The sequence below is a fragment of the Lathamus discolor genome, chromosome 4, assembly GCF_037157495.1.
Source record: "Lathamus discolor isolate bLatDis1 chromosome 4, bLatDis1.hap1, whole genome shotgun sequence".
NCBI lineage: Eukaryota > Metazoa > Chordata > Aves > Psittaciformes > Psittacidae > Lathamus > Lathamus discolor.
The window spans coordinates 38046786-38065399 of NC_088887.1; the positions used below are offsets into that span (position 1 = coordinate 38046786).

The 18614-nt window shown below is 36.8% G+C and overlaps 1 protein-coding gene across 4 annotated transcripts in view; it reads left to right on the forward strand.

Moving 5' to 3' along the window:
• Nucleotides 1–18614, forward strand: part of CASK (calcium/calmodulin dependent serine protein kinase) — a 204677-nt gene that overhangs the window by 79148 nt on the left and 106915 nt on the right. For all 4 annotated transcript variants that reach the window (XM_065677115.1, XM_065677116.1, XM_065677117.1 and 1 more), the window contains exons 3-5: nucleotides 6419–6524; nucleotides 11527–11604; nucleotides 12516–12588. In XM_065677115.1, the coding sequence (XP_065533187.1) occupies nucleotides 6419–6524; nucleotides 11527–11604; nucleotides 12516–12588 (257 nt within the window). The remainder of the gene's footprint in view (nucleotides 1–6418; nucleotides 6525–11526; nucleotides 11605–12515; nucleotides 12589–18614) is intronic.

The window sequence follows — 18614 nt, forward strand, 5'->3', positions numbered from 1 at the left end:
ACACGACTAGGCAAACTAACTTAAAATGTCTGTTAGATATGTGATTCTGGACAAGTCTGGTGAATATATCAGAAGTCATGAGAGAAAAGGCAAGGAAAGAGTTTTTCACACCCAATTTCGTGTTCTACATAGCTGATGGAGTATAAACTGAGGAAGGGAAATTGCCTTTTAAGTCTCCCAAGGCACCAGCTCCAGCTAAAAAGCCATTAACGTGTTTATATTTATGTCCAAACACTGAGAGAGTAGAGTAGAAAATGGAAGTTATTCAGAACTTAGCGGGCGTCTATAAAGTCTGATTCCACAAAATGGAGATTTCCATAGGTTTCTGCATGGGGGCTCAGAAATATATTCTGGTTGTTGAATACTAGCTATAGCTGCATTTCAGTTTGCTTTCGTAATGTCATTCTTTCATTTCCAAATATTTGAGTAGCATTAAAACAAAAGATACTAGGAGGAGATGGAGTGTCTAACAATGTCATTGTAACTATTGATTACCATGGTGTTTTTATCAAGGGCCACTCACAAGCTATATGCATGTTTCTCTTTTTTTGTATGTTTTTATTAAGGTACAGATTGATATGCAATAAAAAATTTGATGACAGTAGAAACATTTGCAGGGAAAGGTGTGTACTCGTGCTTGTACTTGTGTTTCTTGACATCCTAAGGAGCTCCAAGTGCTGGCTTTCACAGTCTTACTTGCTTTCTCCTTCCATGTTCCTTTCCTTTCTCTTAAGCCAGCTTCTGTACTTGAGATTGCTCACTGAGCCATTTCACATGCCAAGACTGCATGACACCGAGCCAGTGGGGAAAAAATAAATGAATGGGTTTTGTTCTTTTTTCACTGAGTTAACACTGAAATGGTTTGCTGTGTGGTGTGACAAGCTCCAGGCTGCTGCACAGTGGAACAGAGGGCAAGAATGTGTGTGGGATGAAGGGAGAAACAGCCAGCAGTTAAATCAGCTTGGCTACCACGGAGCTTTAGCCACCCCAAAGTGTGTGGGAGGGGAGGCAGGAAAGCTTTTACTACTTGTAGAAACAAGGAGTCATTGACTGGTCAGATGTATGTGTGATGAGGAGTCAGTCACATATCCCAGGAAGGCATTCGATGTGGTTTTAATGAAGAGAAAGGGGAATACTCCCTTATAGCAGAGGGATGGGTGTGTAAAAAAAAAATAACATCTTTGGGGCAGAAACATTGCTGTGGTTCTGTAGTATAGGAGCTTCATTGCCAATGTCAATGTAAGATGTTCCCACCTCCAACTGCTCCTTGCTGTTGCGGTATGTTGGCTGTGCTGAGAGCTTTTATGACTTCTTCGCTATATTACCAGAATAATAAAGCCTTAGAGTAATTTCACAGAGGAGCAAAGATGACCAAACAGAATGGGGATGGGGAAACCTTTTAAGCTAGTATTGCTCTGGAAGTTCACCTGGTTTTGGAAGTGTGACCTCAGGTACAGTATGATTAGTTAAACTGCAGTTTGCTGTTGTGAAGGACGTCACGTGCTTGTTATGTGCTGTCTTGAGGCAGAGGTGTATAGCTGTGTGCTCTACTTGGAGGTAGTCTACTCTTTTGGAACCCTTTGAAGCATGGTGTCTAGTGCAGTCTTGGCTACTTGAAAATGGAGCAAAGCTGTATTAAATATAAGTTACAAGTTCTGAGCAATGAGGGGCTGCAGGGATAGCGTCTATGAGAAGAGGCTTACAGCTGCCCTGTGCCTGGATACAGCTAGTTCCAGACAGCTCCAACGGAGCAGAGCTAAACCCCTCAGACATGTGTGGCACTTCTGGTAAGATACATTTGAGGAAGGGTAGTGAGCACTGGAATGAGGCATGGGGAATCTGGAACAAAAAGAGGCGAATACCAAGATCAGGGAAGGAGGTTTGCTGTGTCAGAGCAGATGTCCTCTGCAGCATGTGGAAGACCCATTTTGGAGCAGCAGAAAGTGTGAGAAGGAACGAACAGCAGAGAGGAACCACCATGTACTGACCCCCACCCCCTGCACCATTCAGAGTTGGGGTAGAGGAGCCTGAAGAGAATGGGTGAAGTTGAGCATGAGAAAGGGTGTTATACCCAAGCTGTGGCTGGAGAGCTAATCCTTTAAGGGTCTGACCCTAGAGAATCAGAATGCTGTATATTTAAAAATGACGTATCTTCCATCTTGCTAACTCGATGCCATCCTTCCCCCAAAAATGATGTGGCTACTACAGTTTCTGCATGTCAGTTTCAAGATGTTAAAATGGTGCTATAACACAGGCTGCTAGACAGCATCTAATTCTTCCATGCTGTAGGATAGATAGCAAGAGCATACTTTCAAAATAGGCTCAGTATGCTTGAGATGTTTTAAAACCTTGGATATCTGGTTTTGAAAGGAAATCAGGTGTTTGCCAGTATTGTCAGAGATGTGTAGGATATTTGGTAGTTAATTCCCAAGGAATTTTAAATGATGCGAATGTGTTATATTTTCTGTCAAAGACTGGTTTATCTTTCTCTGCAGTTATTTAGAACAGTTACCTTTTTAGTGCTTCCAGCAAGTCATTTTCAGTGTAGCTATCCAAACACAGGACTGCATTTTCTGTGTGGGGCAATTATCACTGGGAATTACCTTTTCCATCTTATACTTTCCCATTTGTTTCAGAAGTCTTGAACTTTCATGCAATTTCAACAACTTCAGTGACTCTCTAAATAATTAGCTACGTATAAAATGGAGACTTTATTGTTTCCAGTTGCTAAAAACACCTCAAAGTTTTGTGAACAGAGTGAAATTCCAGAATATTTATTGGTAACAGTGGTGTAAAATGAGAGCTTATAAATGTTTTTCAAATTGTGATTTAAAGTATCAAACTATGTGCTAAGCAACCTAAATGAAACACTTAATTTTTCTTCCTATTTCTGGTTCTGTAACAATACCTTTCATGCAGTCAGCAGAGAAACTTTTAAGGCTTGTGCTTTTAAGCCTTGGTCTTCTATTTATTGCTGTTGTCATTAATGTTTCATTTTGAAAGAAGTGCTGACAGAGGAGGCTTAAAGTATGGACCAGAAAGCCATTTCTTCAGCCATATCAACAGAAGAAGCATGAATAAATGAAGTGTTCAAAAAGGATTCCAATATAAAGTAAATTAGTCCAGCAATTGAAATATGACGGGTTAGTTTAGTTTTCTGAGATGTTGTCTTGCCTTCAGGTATGTCCTCTTGGGTAAATTTTGTTTCTTAGCAAAGGAGACCATTCTAAATGAGATACATAGCTATTAATAAATGGTACAAGTCATCACTTGCTGCTTGAAGCTTTTAAAGCCAGCTTACTTTATTGGCAGATTCTAGAGTTGTCATGAAGCTCTTTTAGGTGTTTTGAATATGAAAGGCTTATTCTCATATGGGATGTGTGGGACCTTTATTATTACACAACTTGGCTGAAATACTGAGCATGGGTTTAGAAAATTTAACAGCAGGTAGCAAATAGTTCATACAATTTTATATTCAACATGATAAGTTACAGGTATTACAATGGGTCACAAGATAATAATGGGATTATTCTTAGGAAATCTTCAGTCACCTGCTTGCAGCCAAACATCTCTTTGGTTTTGTGTTGTATTCAGAACTGCAAGAGTATCTGTAGGCATCTGGGATTTTATTTACGTCTTGAGGAACGTGTGAAGGTAAAATTCAATTCAGTCTGGTAAAAGCATTTGATAAAGGTCTGAGTACATCATGATGTCATTTTTTAAGTGAAAACAATTAAATGTGTCATCTCTGCCTGTTCTCACCCCTCCCCTTTCCTTTTTACTGGTCTTAAATATGACATATTTTGACACTTGGGTCACAGTCCAAATGGACTTCAGGCTCCGTCATCTCTTTCCTACCCTGTGGCTTTGTTGAATCAATGTGGTATGTACTCATCTGTCTTTCTATACCTAGTTTTCTTCTTCCTTAATAGGTCTACTCTAAAAAGTCCCTGCTGTTTTACAAATAGGACTGTTCTTCTCTTGACCTCAAGACCTCTTAGTCATACAAAACCTTGTTGTGTGATTTCTGTTTATTTGGGTTTTTTCCTGTTTGGAGTTATTATTTGACACTTTCCGTTTCTCCTTCCTCTGCTGCTGACACTTAGTCTGTGAGCAATTGTTTCACTCATACAGTATTACACAAAAGAACAAGGTAAATGGCAGCATATGTTTTCTTCCTCACAGTTCTACTTCTCTCCAAAATATAAATAAGGTCCACAAGAAATTAATAAAGTAAATGGCCAAAATAAACTATTTTGAACACAATTTTTACAATTTTACAATTTTTGCTTTAAATAAAACAGAGTTTTCTGTAGTTTCCTGTTGGACTTTGACTTTGCTTTCCATCTAAAATAGGTCTCAGATACCATGGTGAAGTGTGATAACATTAAAGCTGTTATACAATAAGAGACAAAAGCAAGGTATTCTCTGAAGTCTGTCAACATTCACAGAATCCCCAAGTTCTCTGTTCTCTTAGGCTATCTGTTGTTATGCTTACCCGTGATTCCACTTAGGAAACCCTGGATGTGTACTTCAGTGAAAGACAAGGAGAACCTCACTACCTAGAAAAGAGGTTGTAATCATTTAGCGTCAAATCAATGCCAAACTGTGATGGAAGGGAATGTTGGAATGTGGTTTTAGTAGTTAATCTTCATGAAGGTGGTATAAAAACTGATATGCCAGTATTTTGAACAGTGAAAGACATACTGCTGTTTTATTTCTTGATAGAATTTCATCTCTGTATAAACGACAAATTTTATGCTGATGTCTTTATTTAAATTTCTTCTGCATCAGTGAAAGACAGTTACTCGCTTCTTTTTGCTGCTCTGTTTGCACTTCCCAAGAGGACATTACATAATGGTTTTGAAGGGGTTGCTCTGCTCATTTTGCTTTTAGATTATATTTCCAAGGGTGTGAGAGATGTAGCGCATAATGCAACTGTAATGCGAAAGTTATAGTAACAAAATTTGCACTTTCTGAATCTATTTTTTCCCGAAAATTCAGTCATCTCCAGTTTCTGATCATTTCTGTTGAATTTATAGATGACTAAAAGAGCAAAAGTCTAGCATAAATCTCTAGTAAGCTGTTAAATGCTTCACATGAAAGAATGTTCATATTGCTGCTGAAATATTTGAATGGTATTGATTCATGTTAGAAATGCAGTAAGGCACATATGAAACCAGTGCATTATACGTTTCTGTGTAGCACAGCAACACAGTGGTAACCATTCTCAAATGAAGAAACCATATTTATGTTTTCCCATACATATGTATGTAGGTCATTCTTGAGCTAATCATCTGTATGGAAAAAGAATAGAAAAGTAAAAATGTCTGTTTCAGAATTAATGAAGTAATATTTTTCCTCTCTTCTCAACTTATCATCATGGTTATTCATTCAGGATTTTGCTATTCCTCTAAATATTAGTGGTGAATTGAAAAGGAAAATTAAAAAAAAAGTTTAAGGATGATTAAACAGCAAAAATACCAAACGGTTTAAACAAAGAAGAAAGAAAATTGATCATTTTTTTTTTGCATTTCTATACTAGCAGAAGGATTGCTCTGTGATCAGAGAAAGTCAAGAGCATTGTTAAAATCTCTTAAGCTTTGAAAGATGTCATAGTGGTTTCTGCTCTTTATTCGAAACCATTTCTGCTTTACTGCCTCATACGTAGAGCAGAGCTGCAAGCTAATATATGCTGGTTAAAATTTATGCCAGTGTAATTTCATCTTTGTGATTAAAAAAAAAATCACTATTAAAGAAGTAAACTTCAAGAACTTTAAACATAAGAAAAAAAAACTTTTTTATTTAGGAGGGTAATCAGATACTGGTATAGATTTCCTGGACAGGTTGTAGAGTCTCCATTCTTGGAAGTGTTCAAAACCCAACTGAATGTAGTTCTGGGCAACCTGCTGTAGTTAATGTTGCTTTGAGCAGAGGTATCAGACTAGAGACCTCCAGGTTTTAATAGTTCTGTAGTGAGATGAAAGAGCCTGTCTTCTGTATTTGGAGATAATTTTGCAGTGATGTATGTTTAGGATTAGAATCTTGGTGTAATCTGCATATGTGTGCTAAAGGAATTTATTACTGTACAGTTCTTCAGATTATGATGGAGATCTTTTGTTAATAGTTCAAATCAAGTAAACCTATTAAGTTTTGTGTGTTTGTATTTTGAGATCTATGGGAGTTCTTAAGTTTGAAATTAAGTTCTGAAGGGGAATAGTTAAATATCATCTCATCAGTGTTCTTTTCTAATAAACTCTAATCTTCATAATTTCAGACGTGTACATAGAATCATAGAATAGTTAGGGTTGGAAAGGATCTTACATCTTTCCTAACATCATGTTCTAATTGTTTCTGGGTTTTTTTAATTCATCAGACTGAATATATAGTTAATATACTGCCTTGTTATCTTCCACAGATCTGAAGAGAGAAGCCAGTATTTGTCACATGCTGAAGCATCCTCATATTGTTGAACTATTGGAGACATACAGCTCAGATGGAATGCTTTATATGGTCTTTGAGTTGTAAGTTTCTCTCATTGATTTTACCTTTCTTTGTTGTTATTTGCTAAATAAAATCCTAAAAGTATGTCCGATTTCACCTGCTTGTTTCGTGACTGAAGTCTTGAGTGCTATCAAGTATTTATTTCTGGCAAGTACAGGCTGTCCCAAATAAAAACAAGTTGTCACAGTGGCTATGTGGCTAATGTCAGGCTGATACTTTATGGCATGCTTCATAAGGGCAGGCTTCATTGATGGCTGCTGTGTCCCTAATAGGGTACATGAGAACAAGTTAAAAATCCGCTGATTGTTTTCATCTTTGGGTAGCTGATGGCATTCTCTTCCAATTGTGAAGTTTTATTTGGTTGTCGTGGTGTTTTTGTTTTTGTTTTTTCCAGACTGTTGTTTCTTTATCACTGCTTTTCCATTTACGAGATAAGAAAGCTTATTGGGAGTATTTATGAGTATTCTTGTGAATCAATATATCTGTTCACATCATATGGAAACAGTCATTTGACTAAAAGATAGGTTTTGGAAGCTTGAATGTAATAGTTTAGTTACCATCGGCATAAGGAAGGGTGAACAAACCATGAGTTTTCAGCAGTGGACAAGTATTTTTAATAGACAATGAGAAACAAAAGGGAGGGCAGCCCCTAAATTGACACATTCCTTCTTTCGGGGAAAATTATCTGTGCTCCTTCAGTTAGGTGTTAGGTGTTAGTTAGTTAGGTGTTCCCTGACTGGGAAGGACAAAAACAAACATGCAGAATGCATGTATTTGATCTTCCTTCTCTTGCGTGTACCTATGAGCTCTTCTTTTTTATGTTCCCCATATATGTGTTTCTAGTGTGCCTGGGCACGTGTGCTTATACCTCTTTAATTTCTCTGATCTTTCTGCATAATGTTTTCTGATACATTTGTCCTGCTTATGTTGAAGCAAGCCACATCATGCCAGTGTGTTAGGTCTAATTAGCATGCCCACTAGACCCAAGAATTTGTCTTGAGATGTGCACTCAGTAATTCTCACATCTTAGTTTTACCATTCAGGTAGAGAAACATTTAGGTGGTAATAGCAAAACAAATGATGTAAAGCTGAAAACCATTGCTTGAAAGCCAGCATCTTTTTTGATGAATTTATAAAGTTGTGGTTGTGTGAAATAACTGTTTTATGCTTTCCTTTCTGTAAGTTTTATTCAATACTTTGGTCTTTATTTTGTAAATCCCAAAGCGTGGACTAAGGAACTTTAATTATCCTATTATGAAATAATGATGTACACCTTGGGGAGACATACCATGATAATTAACAAGATTTTGAAATGGAAGAAAGGGTTTGCTTCTATTTTCACCATGCTGGTAGTTCAAAAAGATGAGACAAAAGCAGTAATTCGTTTTTAATGACAGGCCTATTATCATTTATGTTTGTATACATAAAAAGTAAGTCTGAACAATTAGCATTACTACACAAATACTGTACCTGACTTCAGGCTACATGAAAGAAGGAAATATGAGGCTAAATGATGTGAAGGATCATAATCCTTTACCATTTCATAGTTCTTGTCTGCCTTGTACACTGCAAAACATTACTCTTTTGTAACAAACACTGAAAGAAAATGAGACAGGAGGAACACCTGTTCTCAGAATGCAGCAGGGAATGGAAGAGTTGTGGGCATAATGCGTTATGCTTGAGGGGATGCTTTGGTAAAGTGATTCAACAGAAGACCAGTGTTTGCTGTGGATTAAGACTGCATTGTCTGAGTTTAATTGGGTTAGTGGCATAATAACAAACTTGTATTTAGTAGGAAAGCATCTCTGTATTTTAGGTAACTTACTTTTCCACATGTTTTCTGTTTTGTTATGCTGTTATTATAACAAATTTAACTGCTTTGCAACAAAGTTGTCAGTAATCAAGTATATTTCATTAGGGTCTATTTATTCTGAAATGACAGAAAAAGAGAGGACAGTACAGATCTGCAAGGAGCTATCAGCCCAGCTGGTGATAGGGTATTAATGGATCAGCAGGTGCTTTGCATGGAAATGAATGCAGGTCCAGCACATGAAATGTACAGAATAACCAAACCTAAAACTTTGTACTATCACTTGCACATAAATGATACATAGGTCCACTACTTTTTCATGAGATGTAAGCTACATGGAGCAGCTGCTACAGTGACCCTGAATATCTGGCTTAAATCTCTTGTTACAAAAAAGTACAAGTTAAATAAGCAAAGGCAGCATATATCTGGTAACAAGAGATTGTACCTCTGAGGAGAAAACACAATCCGTGCACAATATTGACTTTTTTTTTTTAATAAACATTTAAAAAATCAAGTCACAATTCTTAGAAGCACTGATGAACATGAGCAGTAGCAATGAAGTTTAACACAAAAAAATGGCTGTTTTTAACCAGTATTTATACACAGATTCAAGCAATGTTTAGAATGGGACTATCGTGTGATGTTTCCAGTAGGTTGCAATTAGCCATATGGTAGAAGCAGTTGGTTATAATAGAAGAAGTGCATGTGTAGACTAGGAAGTAGATGCTGTACTGGAAAGTGTTATTCCTAAAGTAAAGTTATTATTTTAAAAGTATTTAGATGTTATTACATCATAAGTAAGAGAGTATATGCCTGTGTCAAGTGATTTCCCCCACATGCAGTTCAGCTGCTCCCCAGAAGAATAAGCTGTGTATAGGAAATAAGTGTTTCTGTACTTTTTGGTCTAAATTTTCAGATGTTACTGTGTAGGGCTTCGAGAAAAAATAAATACTATATTTTTACATTAATTTATGACAGTTTATTTGTAGTTAAGTGAAGATAGAAAGCATATAAAAACTGTCCAAGTGAGGGCGAAAATGCTGTCATGCACAAACCTTTAATCTTTCACCTTTGGGGGTTGGAACTAGATGATCTTAAGGTCCTTTTCAACCCTAACCGTTCTATGATTCAATGAACATATATGATACACAAAGTTCAGTAAACTCAGTTATGAGTAACATGCCCAGTCTTTTTCTTTTTTAAGTAATAATTCAGTTCCCTAAAGTAGTACTTTCTTATTCTTCATAAATAGATTAAGTTGTAGGTAGCATCTTAATAGGTCATCTGCAAATTCAAAGCTCTCATACCCTGGTATTAAAATGTAAATCTCTTCTGAAGTATACTGTTTATTCTTCAGAGTGACTATTAGCCTCAGAACAGATTTCTGCACTGCATATGACTCAGAAGTAAACTTTCTGGGAAGACTGCAACTTACCATCAGCTTTATGAAGAACAATAGAATGATTGTCAAGGTGCACAGTACCACTGATCAGAGCTATATAGAAAGAAACATTTACCTAAAGGGCCAAGATCCAGGCACAGTTCTGCTAAAATTATGGCAAAAACAATACTAGAATATGGGAAATTGGGGGGCACAGCGCCTAGTAATACCCAAAATAATTCAGATGCGGTGGTGGCTGCCTGTTAACTTCCTCTTCAGAGGTGTTTTGCCACTTCCAGTGCGGCAAATAACGTAAACCATCCCAGTCAGTTTATGTGGCTTCCGTGAGTGCCCTCTGCTGGTATCAGGTGATTCTCTCTCTTAAATTATGAGTGTGCTGTAATTTTACCAACGTTTTTTGTCTTCATCATGTATATAGTTTACTGTAGTGGATTTTAACTTAAGTCTTTTATTTTTGTGTTTTTCACTTGCCTAAAGCTGACAGGCTTCACAAAACCTTGAGACTGCCTGATCTATCTCAAATCTTTAATGCTCTTATATCATAGAATCACAGAATGCTTTGGGCTGGAAGGGACCTTAAAGATCATCTAGCTCCAGCCCCGCTGCCATGGAAGATCTTCTACTAGACCAGATTGCTCAAGGCCCCATCCAGCCTGGTCTTGAACACTTCCAGGGCTTTCAGTTTTTGCAAGTCATCTTTTATGTGGTTGTGATATTGATGAATTTTTACTCTGTTAGTGCACTGAACTCTCCGGGGTTTCTTAAAACTGAGGCTAACTCTGCCGAAATCAGGACAAAATCTCAGCTAGATAAAAGTTTTCAGGTAAATTCAGTATCATTGGGGTGATTTAAGCCCTAATTATACACAAATTAAAATCTACTCTTAAGGTTGTCTTGAAAAAGTCATCGAAGTCAGAGATGAAAATATATCTGCCACATTTTTGTGATTTTTCAGATCAACAGAGTTCATCTTAATGAAATAAAACTCTCACACATTACTGCACGCAGTTTGTAGCATTAAGCGTTTAATATCGATATAAAAGCTTTAGGTTTGAGTATCAATGTAATTTAAACTAATATAAAAATATTCGCAAAAATAATCAAACTGCCACTTACTGTTACAAAATTTAAATAAAAAATGCTGGTATGTTTAAGTGGGAGAGAGAAATGCATGTTAAAGACCATTCTGATTATAAACAGTTTAATAGAAAAGTTAGTGTAAATGACGGACTTGGCTCAGTGTCTTAGCAACTATTGATACTGCTAAAAATCTTGAATGCCTCTGGATCTTTATTGATCTGTATATTATAACAAGTCAGAGTGAAATTAGTCTTCTAAAGAGTTCTGCTGCGTCGTGAGAATGACACCTCTTAATTTTTGGTAGTCAAACATACATTTTGTATGTTCTACAGAGCTTGGTGTGGGGCTCTGGTTTGTTTGCTTTCCCGTCTAGCTGAAATAAATTGTTGGGAGGAAGCACTGAAAGGGAGATTAACATGAGGGGTTTTTCCCAGTGAGCTATCTAAATCCAGACGTATGTTGTTCTCATTGAACCTGACCCCATTGCTGCTATATAGTACCATGTATAGTGCAGCACATTGTACTGTTTTATGACATGAGGACAATAAAACAGTTAACCTGTGGCAAGCCATGTTGTATTAGATTGCCTATTAAATGCTTTTTTAGTTATTAATGCATTGTACATGTATCCAGAGTATTTTATGTAATTGCAGTAAACATTTTTTTTGAGCCTTTTTACATAATTGATTGTAGTTATCTGTCTTGAGCACTTTTCCCTTTTTACCTGCAGTATGGATGGAGCAGATCTGTGTTTTGAAATTGTGAAGAGAGCAGATGCTGGATTTGTGTACAGCGAGGCTGTAGCCAGGTACGTATTGTAAATTTAATTAATCAGACAGGATACATAAATGGAAAATAGTGGAATACACTGTAGTACCTGAAAGTTGGAATACTATAAATAATCCTGTTTCAACAGTCTGAATGTTTTTTGCAATAATTAGCATAACAAAGGTAGATTTCTGGAACATTTTGTCATTTAGTTGTATATTTGGATGGGGTTATTGAAGAAAATAGTATTTCACATACAATACTGAATTCTTTGCCTTTTATGGATCTATCAAGACAATGGCATTGGGTGACTTGCCTGACAGGTGTGAATTTTACTGCTTTTGCTAGATGCTCTTGCTCATCTTTTATATATGTATAAATATATGTTTATGGTCACTTCAACTTTTCACTTACGAGGTGAACTAAAATCAAATGGTCTATGTAAATTGCAAAAAGGACAACAAACCCCAGTGTCCTCATGATATGGTGACTAAGCTCAAAGCCCATGAGATTCTCTAGATTTTTTAGCATCATCGAAACCAGGTTGGAAAAGACATCAAGAGGCCTCTATTTCAACATCCTGCTCAAGGCAGGGTCAACATTGCATTTGGATCATGTTGCTCAAGGTTTTGCTCAGTGGTGTCTAGAAAACCTCCAAGGGTGGAGATTCCACAGTCTTCCTGGGCAACTTGATCCAGTACATAATTATGTTCCTAGGGAAAGATGCTTCGATATCACCAGCTGGAACCTCCTGAGGACAAGGATTGCCTCCTTCAGCACATATTCATATTCATTGTTATAAACACAAACTCCGTTCTACTGAACTCTGTATATTTAAGGTTAAGTTGGTTGATTAGTTTTGTATAGTTAGACTCCTAAAACTTAGTTTGTTATGTGTGTATAGTAATTTTTCCTGCAGGTTTGTCACGTATAATGTCTTTGTTTTTTCAGTCATTATATGAGACAGATATTGGAAGCTCTACGTTACTGTCATGATAATAACATAATTCACAGAGATGTGAAGGTAAGGGGTTTAAATGCTTTCATTTTTCTTTGCCACAATAGTACAAACTACTGAATTTTAATTTCTGTAATTTAGACGAAGTGAAAAGCTCTAGAAAAGGATGCTGTATTTGCTACCTGTGTGTTTACTCCTAGTGTGTCATGTAAGATTAAAGCCCATCTCTAATTCCATCACTATAGAACATTTAGGAGTTCTTTATTCACAGATTGCATATGCATTTGATTGCAACTTACTGTGAGAGTCAATTTAATTTCTAGTTTTTGAATATTCACATGAGCTCTGCTTCAATTTTTTTCTTGTTAGGAAAATGTGTGTATAAATTAATTGCATAAATTAAACTGGCATTGGTAGATTAATGGCATCATTTGATAGCATAAAAATAGTCTCCATCCAGACTAAGCTTTTGGAGAGACACACATGCTTAAATGCTGCAAGTTTGGTAGTATTATCTACTTTTTGCAAGCAGTCTTAAACATTTGTTAGTATTATGAAAACTTCTCTAATACAAACAAGTTTGGGAGGAGAAATACAGTGTTTAAGAGCAATTTATGTACATACTCGTTTTGATCTGGTGAATTTTGTATCATTTCTATGGATATTTATGGAACTAGCTTATTCCAAAGTAACTGTAATGTAAGTAATTAGGAGTTTTAACCTAAGTCGGTTTGACTCCTTTTAATTTGAATATGTATATTCTTTGTTAACAACAATAGTTATTCCTGCTTGTTTCTGTGAGAGTTTGCTTTTATCCAAAGTGAGTCAAGCACTGTTGGAATTAATAAGAATTCTAACAAGCTCTGATGGTGCAGTTTGAGAAGTGAATCTTGGGGTTTAGTGAATAGAGATGATTGAGAGAGCGTAAGCTGTCCTTTGAACTTCTACAGGTAATCTGTGACAGAAGAGACTATGGACACTGAACTGGTGATTTTAATTTAAGGAGTCTTTTGGTCTTGTATACATGGGCATTACAGACCTTTACCAATATCTTCTTCCGTTTTTTCTAAAATCAAGAAAATTATTCCATGTAATAGGTTGTTCGGGTTTTTGTAAGTTTGGTATTTTAAAAGTAATTTCTTACAGCAGATTCTAAAGACAGTTTCTTAATTGATGGTAGAATGTCTTATTTTTTTCAGTCTTGAAGGTTCTAGGTTCCTGTAATTACTCATTTTTGGTACCATATAAGAATTTCAGGATTAACATCATCTCTGTTGCTATGTCTTCCTGAAAGCTGCACCTCTTTTGATTGGACTGTGTTCTTGAACGAAAAACATTTCAGCTTCGGGGGCCTCTAAGGGAGGCCCATTTTACTGAGTGTGAGATGAGAATTTGTTTTGCAGTTTATCCAGACTCTTAAAACTCTGAAATCACTGGCTTTGTTAAATATCATCCTTAAAAATAAACCTGTTTAAGTACATGAGCGAGCAAGAATTTTTTCGTGTATTGCTTTAAAGTAGTATAAACCAGCAGTGTTTTATTTTGGCAAAGGCAGTGCAGATTTGGGTGTGGGCTTGGGTGTAGATTTGGGTGTATAGGATTTGGGTGTCGGACATATTCAGCTAACTGCAGTGTCCCAGCTCTAGATGTCACTGTAGACATTGCTTTGAAAGAAAGTAGACAAAATGACCACTTTCTAAATTATCTGAATGGATGAAAGTTAATTAATTATAGAAGTGTTTGGGTTGGAAGGGACCTTAAAGATCACCTAGTTCCAAGCCCCCTGCCATGGGGAGGGACACCTCCCACCTGTATTGCTCAAAGCCCCATGCAAGCTGGCCTTGCCTTGAACACTTCCAGGAATGAGAATCCACAACTTCCTTGGGCAACCTGTGCCAGTGCCTCACCTCTCTCATGGTGCAGAATTTCTGCCTTATAACTAATTTATATCTACCCTCTGTCAGTTTAAAGCCATTCCCACTTGTCCTATCACTACATGCCCTTGTAAAAAGTCCCTCTTCAGCTTTCTTTTAAGCCCTCCTTAGGAACTGGAAGGCTGCTCTTCTTCGGGCTGAACAAGCCCAACTCAGCCTGTCTTCATAGGAGAGGTGCTCCAGCCCTCTGATCATCTTTGTGGCCCTCTTTTGGCCTTGCTCCAATAGGTCCATGTCTGTCTTACGCTGAGAGCTCAGAACTGAACACAGTACTGCAGCTGGGGTCTCGCCAGAATGGAGTAGAGGGGAAGAATCACCTCCCTCAACCTGCTGGTCACACTCATTTTGTTGCAGCCCAGCATAAGTTGGCTTTCTGGGCTGCAAGCACACACTCGTGGCTCACGATGAGCTTCTCGTCAACCTGTTAACACAGATCTGTAATGCTCATATTGTCATACTGCCTTTTTTTTACCCTCTTAAGCTTTCTGTGAGTATTATTTTGAACTGCAAAATGTTTTAGCATTATCTGATGCAAAGGAAAAATTGCGTCTTATAGTCTGTGTAAGAATTAGGTGTCTTTTAGCCACTTCTGTGCTCCCTTAGCTCTTGACTAATTAGGAGATTTAAACAGGAATACTTAAATTTGCTGAATTTTGGTGCCAGAAACTTCAGCTGAATTCTGTGGCAAGATCTACCGAAGCTTCTGGAGCACTATGGCTGAAGCCTATGATAAATTCCTGTATGCCCCAGATTCACTTCTGATGACGGAATCAAAACATGAAAGCTTTCACAAGGTAGCCTGTAGTTGTCTTAATTTCCTTCAATGCTCTGAGAAACCAGATGCTTCTTGGGTCTCTCTATATCATTTGATCCCCTTCAGCATTGCTTAAAGGCTTTATAATTGTTGACAATTGCACCTTTGCTTTACCTTTGGTTAATGTAATCTTTTGTTCACTCAATAATGCAGTGAGGTGGAAGACTCTTAAGACAGCTGTGCGTCAGAAATGTAAATGTCAAGAACTTTTTCCCTTACCACTACATTTATTCCTATTCTGCCATCCTCGTAATATAGGACTCAGCTGTTCCTTTTATTCTTTCAGAAATATGCAGAAGATGGCTACCAAAAGTAGCAACATTGAAGTGGGACCTTTTCCAATAGAAAATACTATTACACAGTAGTTTGTACACAGAATTATCTTTATGTGAGAGAACAGGGAAAAAAAAAAGGAGGTGGGAGTAATATGTGTCTGAAATGAGATGCTTGTCTTTTTCCATAAAACCCTTGCTAGAATTTTGAGTACCAGTTGTTGCTGAAGTCACTTTCTCTTGAGCTGTCAGTATTAGAAATTAAAGTGTTTCGTTCATATGGTCATTAAAAAATGGTAAGTGGGAGAGAACCTTTGAAACAGCAGAAAGAATTAGGAGAAAAATTGCTTATATCTTTATTCTAAATTTCCACTTTGCTATATATTCTGTCCTGCAAAATAGTGTTTTTTTCTCACGTCACCTTCAGGAATAAGAAAGTAACAAATTGCGTTAAATCTGCATTAAAGTATTTTTTCTCCTAAATACAGTTGAAAGTAGTTACTTTATATATGAGAACATATTTATTACAGGCAATTATGCATGCTTCAAGATTTATTGGAACTGAAAGCAGGTAACCAAAATGTGCTGTATACCTGCAATCTCTGTTCAAGAAGGATAAAAAACAGTAGTATGCCTTTGCTGCTCTTAATTGTGAAGGATACCACTGGTCAATGAACTTCCTTAAGTTCTGGGCTATAGGATTATTTTAATAGTTATGGTTTTAAAAGCTGAAAGTGGTGGGTTTGTTATAAATAGATGAACTTGAACATTTCCACTCGTTATGGCAGATAATGTGGTGTAGAGTACCTGAAGTATCATTGTACATTTAGGATAGTCACTTTTGGTCAGCAGTCAATATTTTAAGTTGCTGTATTCTCGGCATGTGAGAAAAGTTGCTTTGTCTTGTTTTGGCAATTCCACTGAGTTACCTGTTAGTAAGACTGACGCTGATCTTGGTATAAGACTACTGTGCTAGTTACTTAAAGTAGAATGTGATTCAGCTCAAGAAATAGACTGTTTAAGCGTTGTATAACTCATAAAGCAGGACAGTGTTCTATAAAAAGTGTGTTTCTTCAGTGTTTATTGCAGATTTTCTCACCTGTTCATTTTTGCAATAACTTCAACCGGATGGGGTTTTTTTTCATCAGTAAAATACTGAGAGGCTTTACAGTCAGTCTTCAGTTAGCCTATATTGGGATGCTTATGTAGTATTTCATATAGTTGCAGAACTCCTCTTAGAAAAATACATTTTGATGTAACAGATACAAGAGTAATTTAATCACAATTGCAGGGGTTTTATCCTTAGTTCAGTCCAAATGCTCCAACTTTGTTCTATGATACCCGTATAAATTGGGTGCTTCTATATGTTTCTGTGGTCGGTAAGATGATTGGTGTGCAACTAGAGTCAGGGCAAGCTTGTTGGCTCACTGTAGACATCCAAAATCTTCATTACAGGTTTATCTCAGTAGGTATGAACATTTGTTTCCAACATGTGATCGTCTAAATAGATAAAACTGCTGGGGGGAAAATATACAGATTCTGCCCTCTTTTTCCAGAGAGTAGGACCGAGTGTTACACACTGCCGTGTGACATCCACCAATCCCAGTTGGTCCAGGTGACCTGGGACTTGATTTGTGGATAGATTTGCATGTTAATTTATGCAGTATACAAAACTTTAATTAACCATATGAATTCTGACAGCACACTCAGTTACCACTTTTATCATTCATTGCCTAAACTACTTGTAGTTAAGCACTTCAGATTTTGCTAGTAGAGTTCAAGATTCCTATACTTCTGCTTTTAGGTGTATCTAGGAACTGAGTAGGACTTGTACGTATGTGTTTGTGTGTGTTTGTGTTTGTTTAACTATATAAAAAATAACCGGAATATAAGCTATTGTTTAAGACCAGCTGCTCTTTCCAATCTTTGAATATCCAAACCAAGAAATGTGTTGCATGTTTCTTTCCTTCTACTCTTTTCAGTTTGGCATGGAACCTATTTTATGCTCTCTGAGAACAGTCAGTAACCGCTGGTGCTTTTTCTGTATTTTCTAGAAGCTATCATTGAGATCCAACAGCAACTGCTGTGCAAGGATTTTGTAATTAAAATTAAACAAATTAAATTGTTAAAATGTTATTAAGGCTGTGAAACCAATAGCAGAGGTAGAATTAAGGTGTCCTATCTGGCTGTGTTTTTCTGAGGAGCACTTCCTCACTCAGTCTAGACCCTGAATCTCCCCGCCTCTGTTTTTTCCATAAGTCATATGCTAAACACCACATGGATATCCTGTGAAAGAGGGAATCACTAAATTCTATTATGGGTAACATTGTATTAAACGAAGGACTACATTCCTGTGATTTTCTGTCTTTTTCATTGGCAACTTTATTTAACTTCCGCAAAATACGAAGCAGCTGTCAGATGAGATGAAGTCCTGGGGTGCCCCCTAGAGAAGAACTCATATTTTGTGTTTCCTGACACTTGGGTCAGTTTAGTGTACATGTCGTGGAACTCAGTGGTGGGGATGGGAAGACAGAATTGCTCATTGCTATTTTGAAGTTTTGGGTGAGTGGTAGGATTTATCAGAATATCTAGTATTTCATAACATTTTTCCACTCAGTGAACTCTTGATCTCAGTTGCAAAGATTGTACAAGGGAAAAGACCATTATGTAGTCTTAAGTATCTTCTACAGAAATGATTCTAAGTAACTGAAATCTCCACTTAAGTCATCATAACATTCTAACTTCTACAGTTAGAACCCAACCACAAAATCTCCTATTTTGCACTGTTAATAATCATTAAATGCTTATTCTCGAATATATTTTGGATACCTGTAAAGAATAAGCATTTATGCCTTCCTAATTAAACTGTAGAATTGACCTCACAAGATTAAAACTAGGATTATTGAAATTCCCCATTAAAAAAAAAAAAAGAGGAATCAACCTTCTATCTAAATACTCATGAACAAAAAAATACATGTTAATCTTGAATGTATTTTGTAGCTTTCTGTCCCTGCTTCTTTAGGCCTGTAGTATGTGATTCAGCAATTGCAGAGAAAACATCTGCATTTTGTT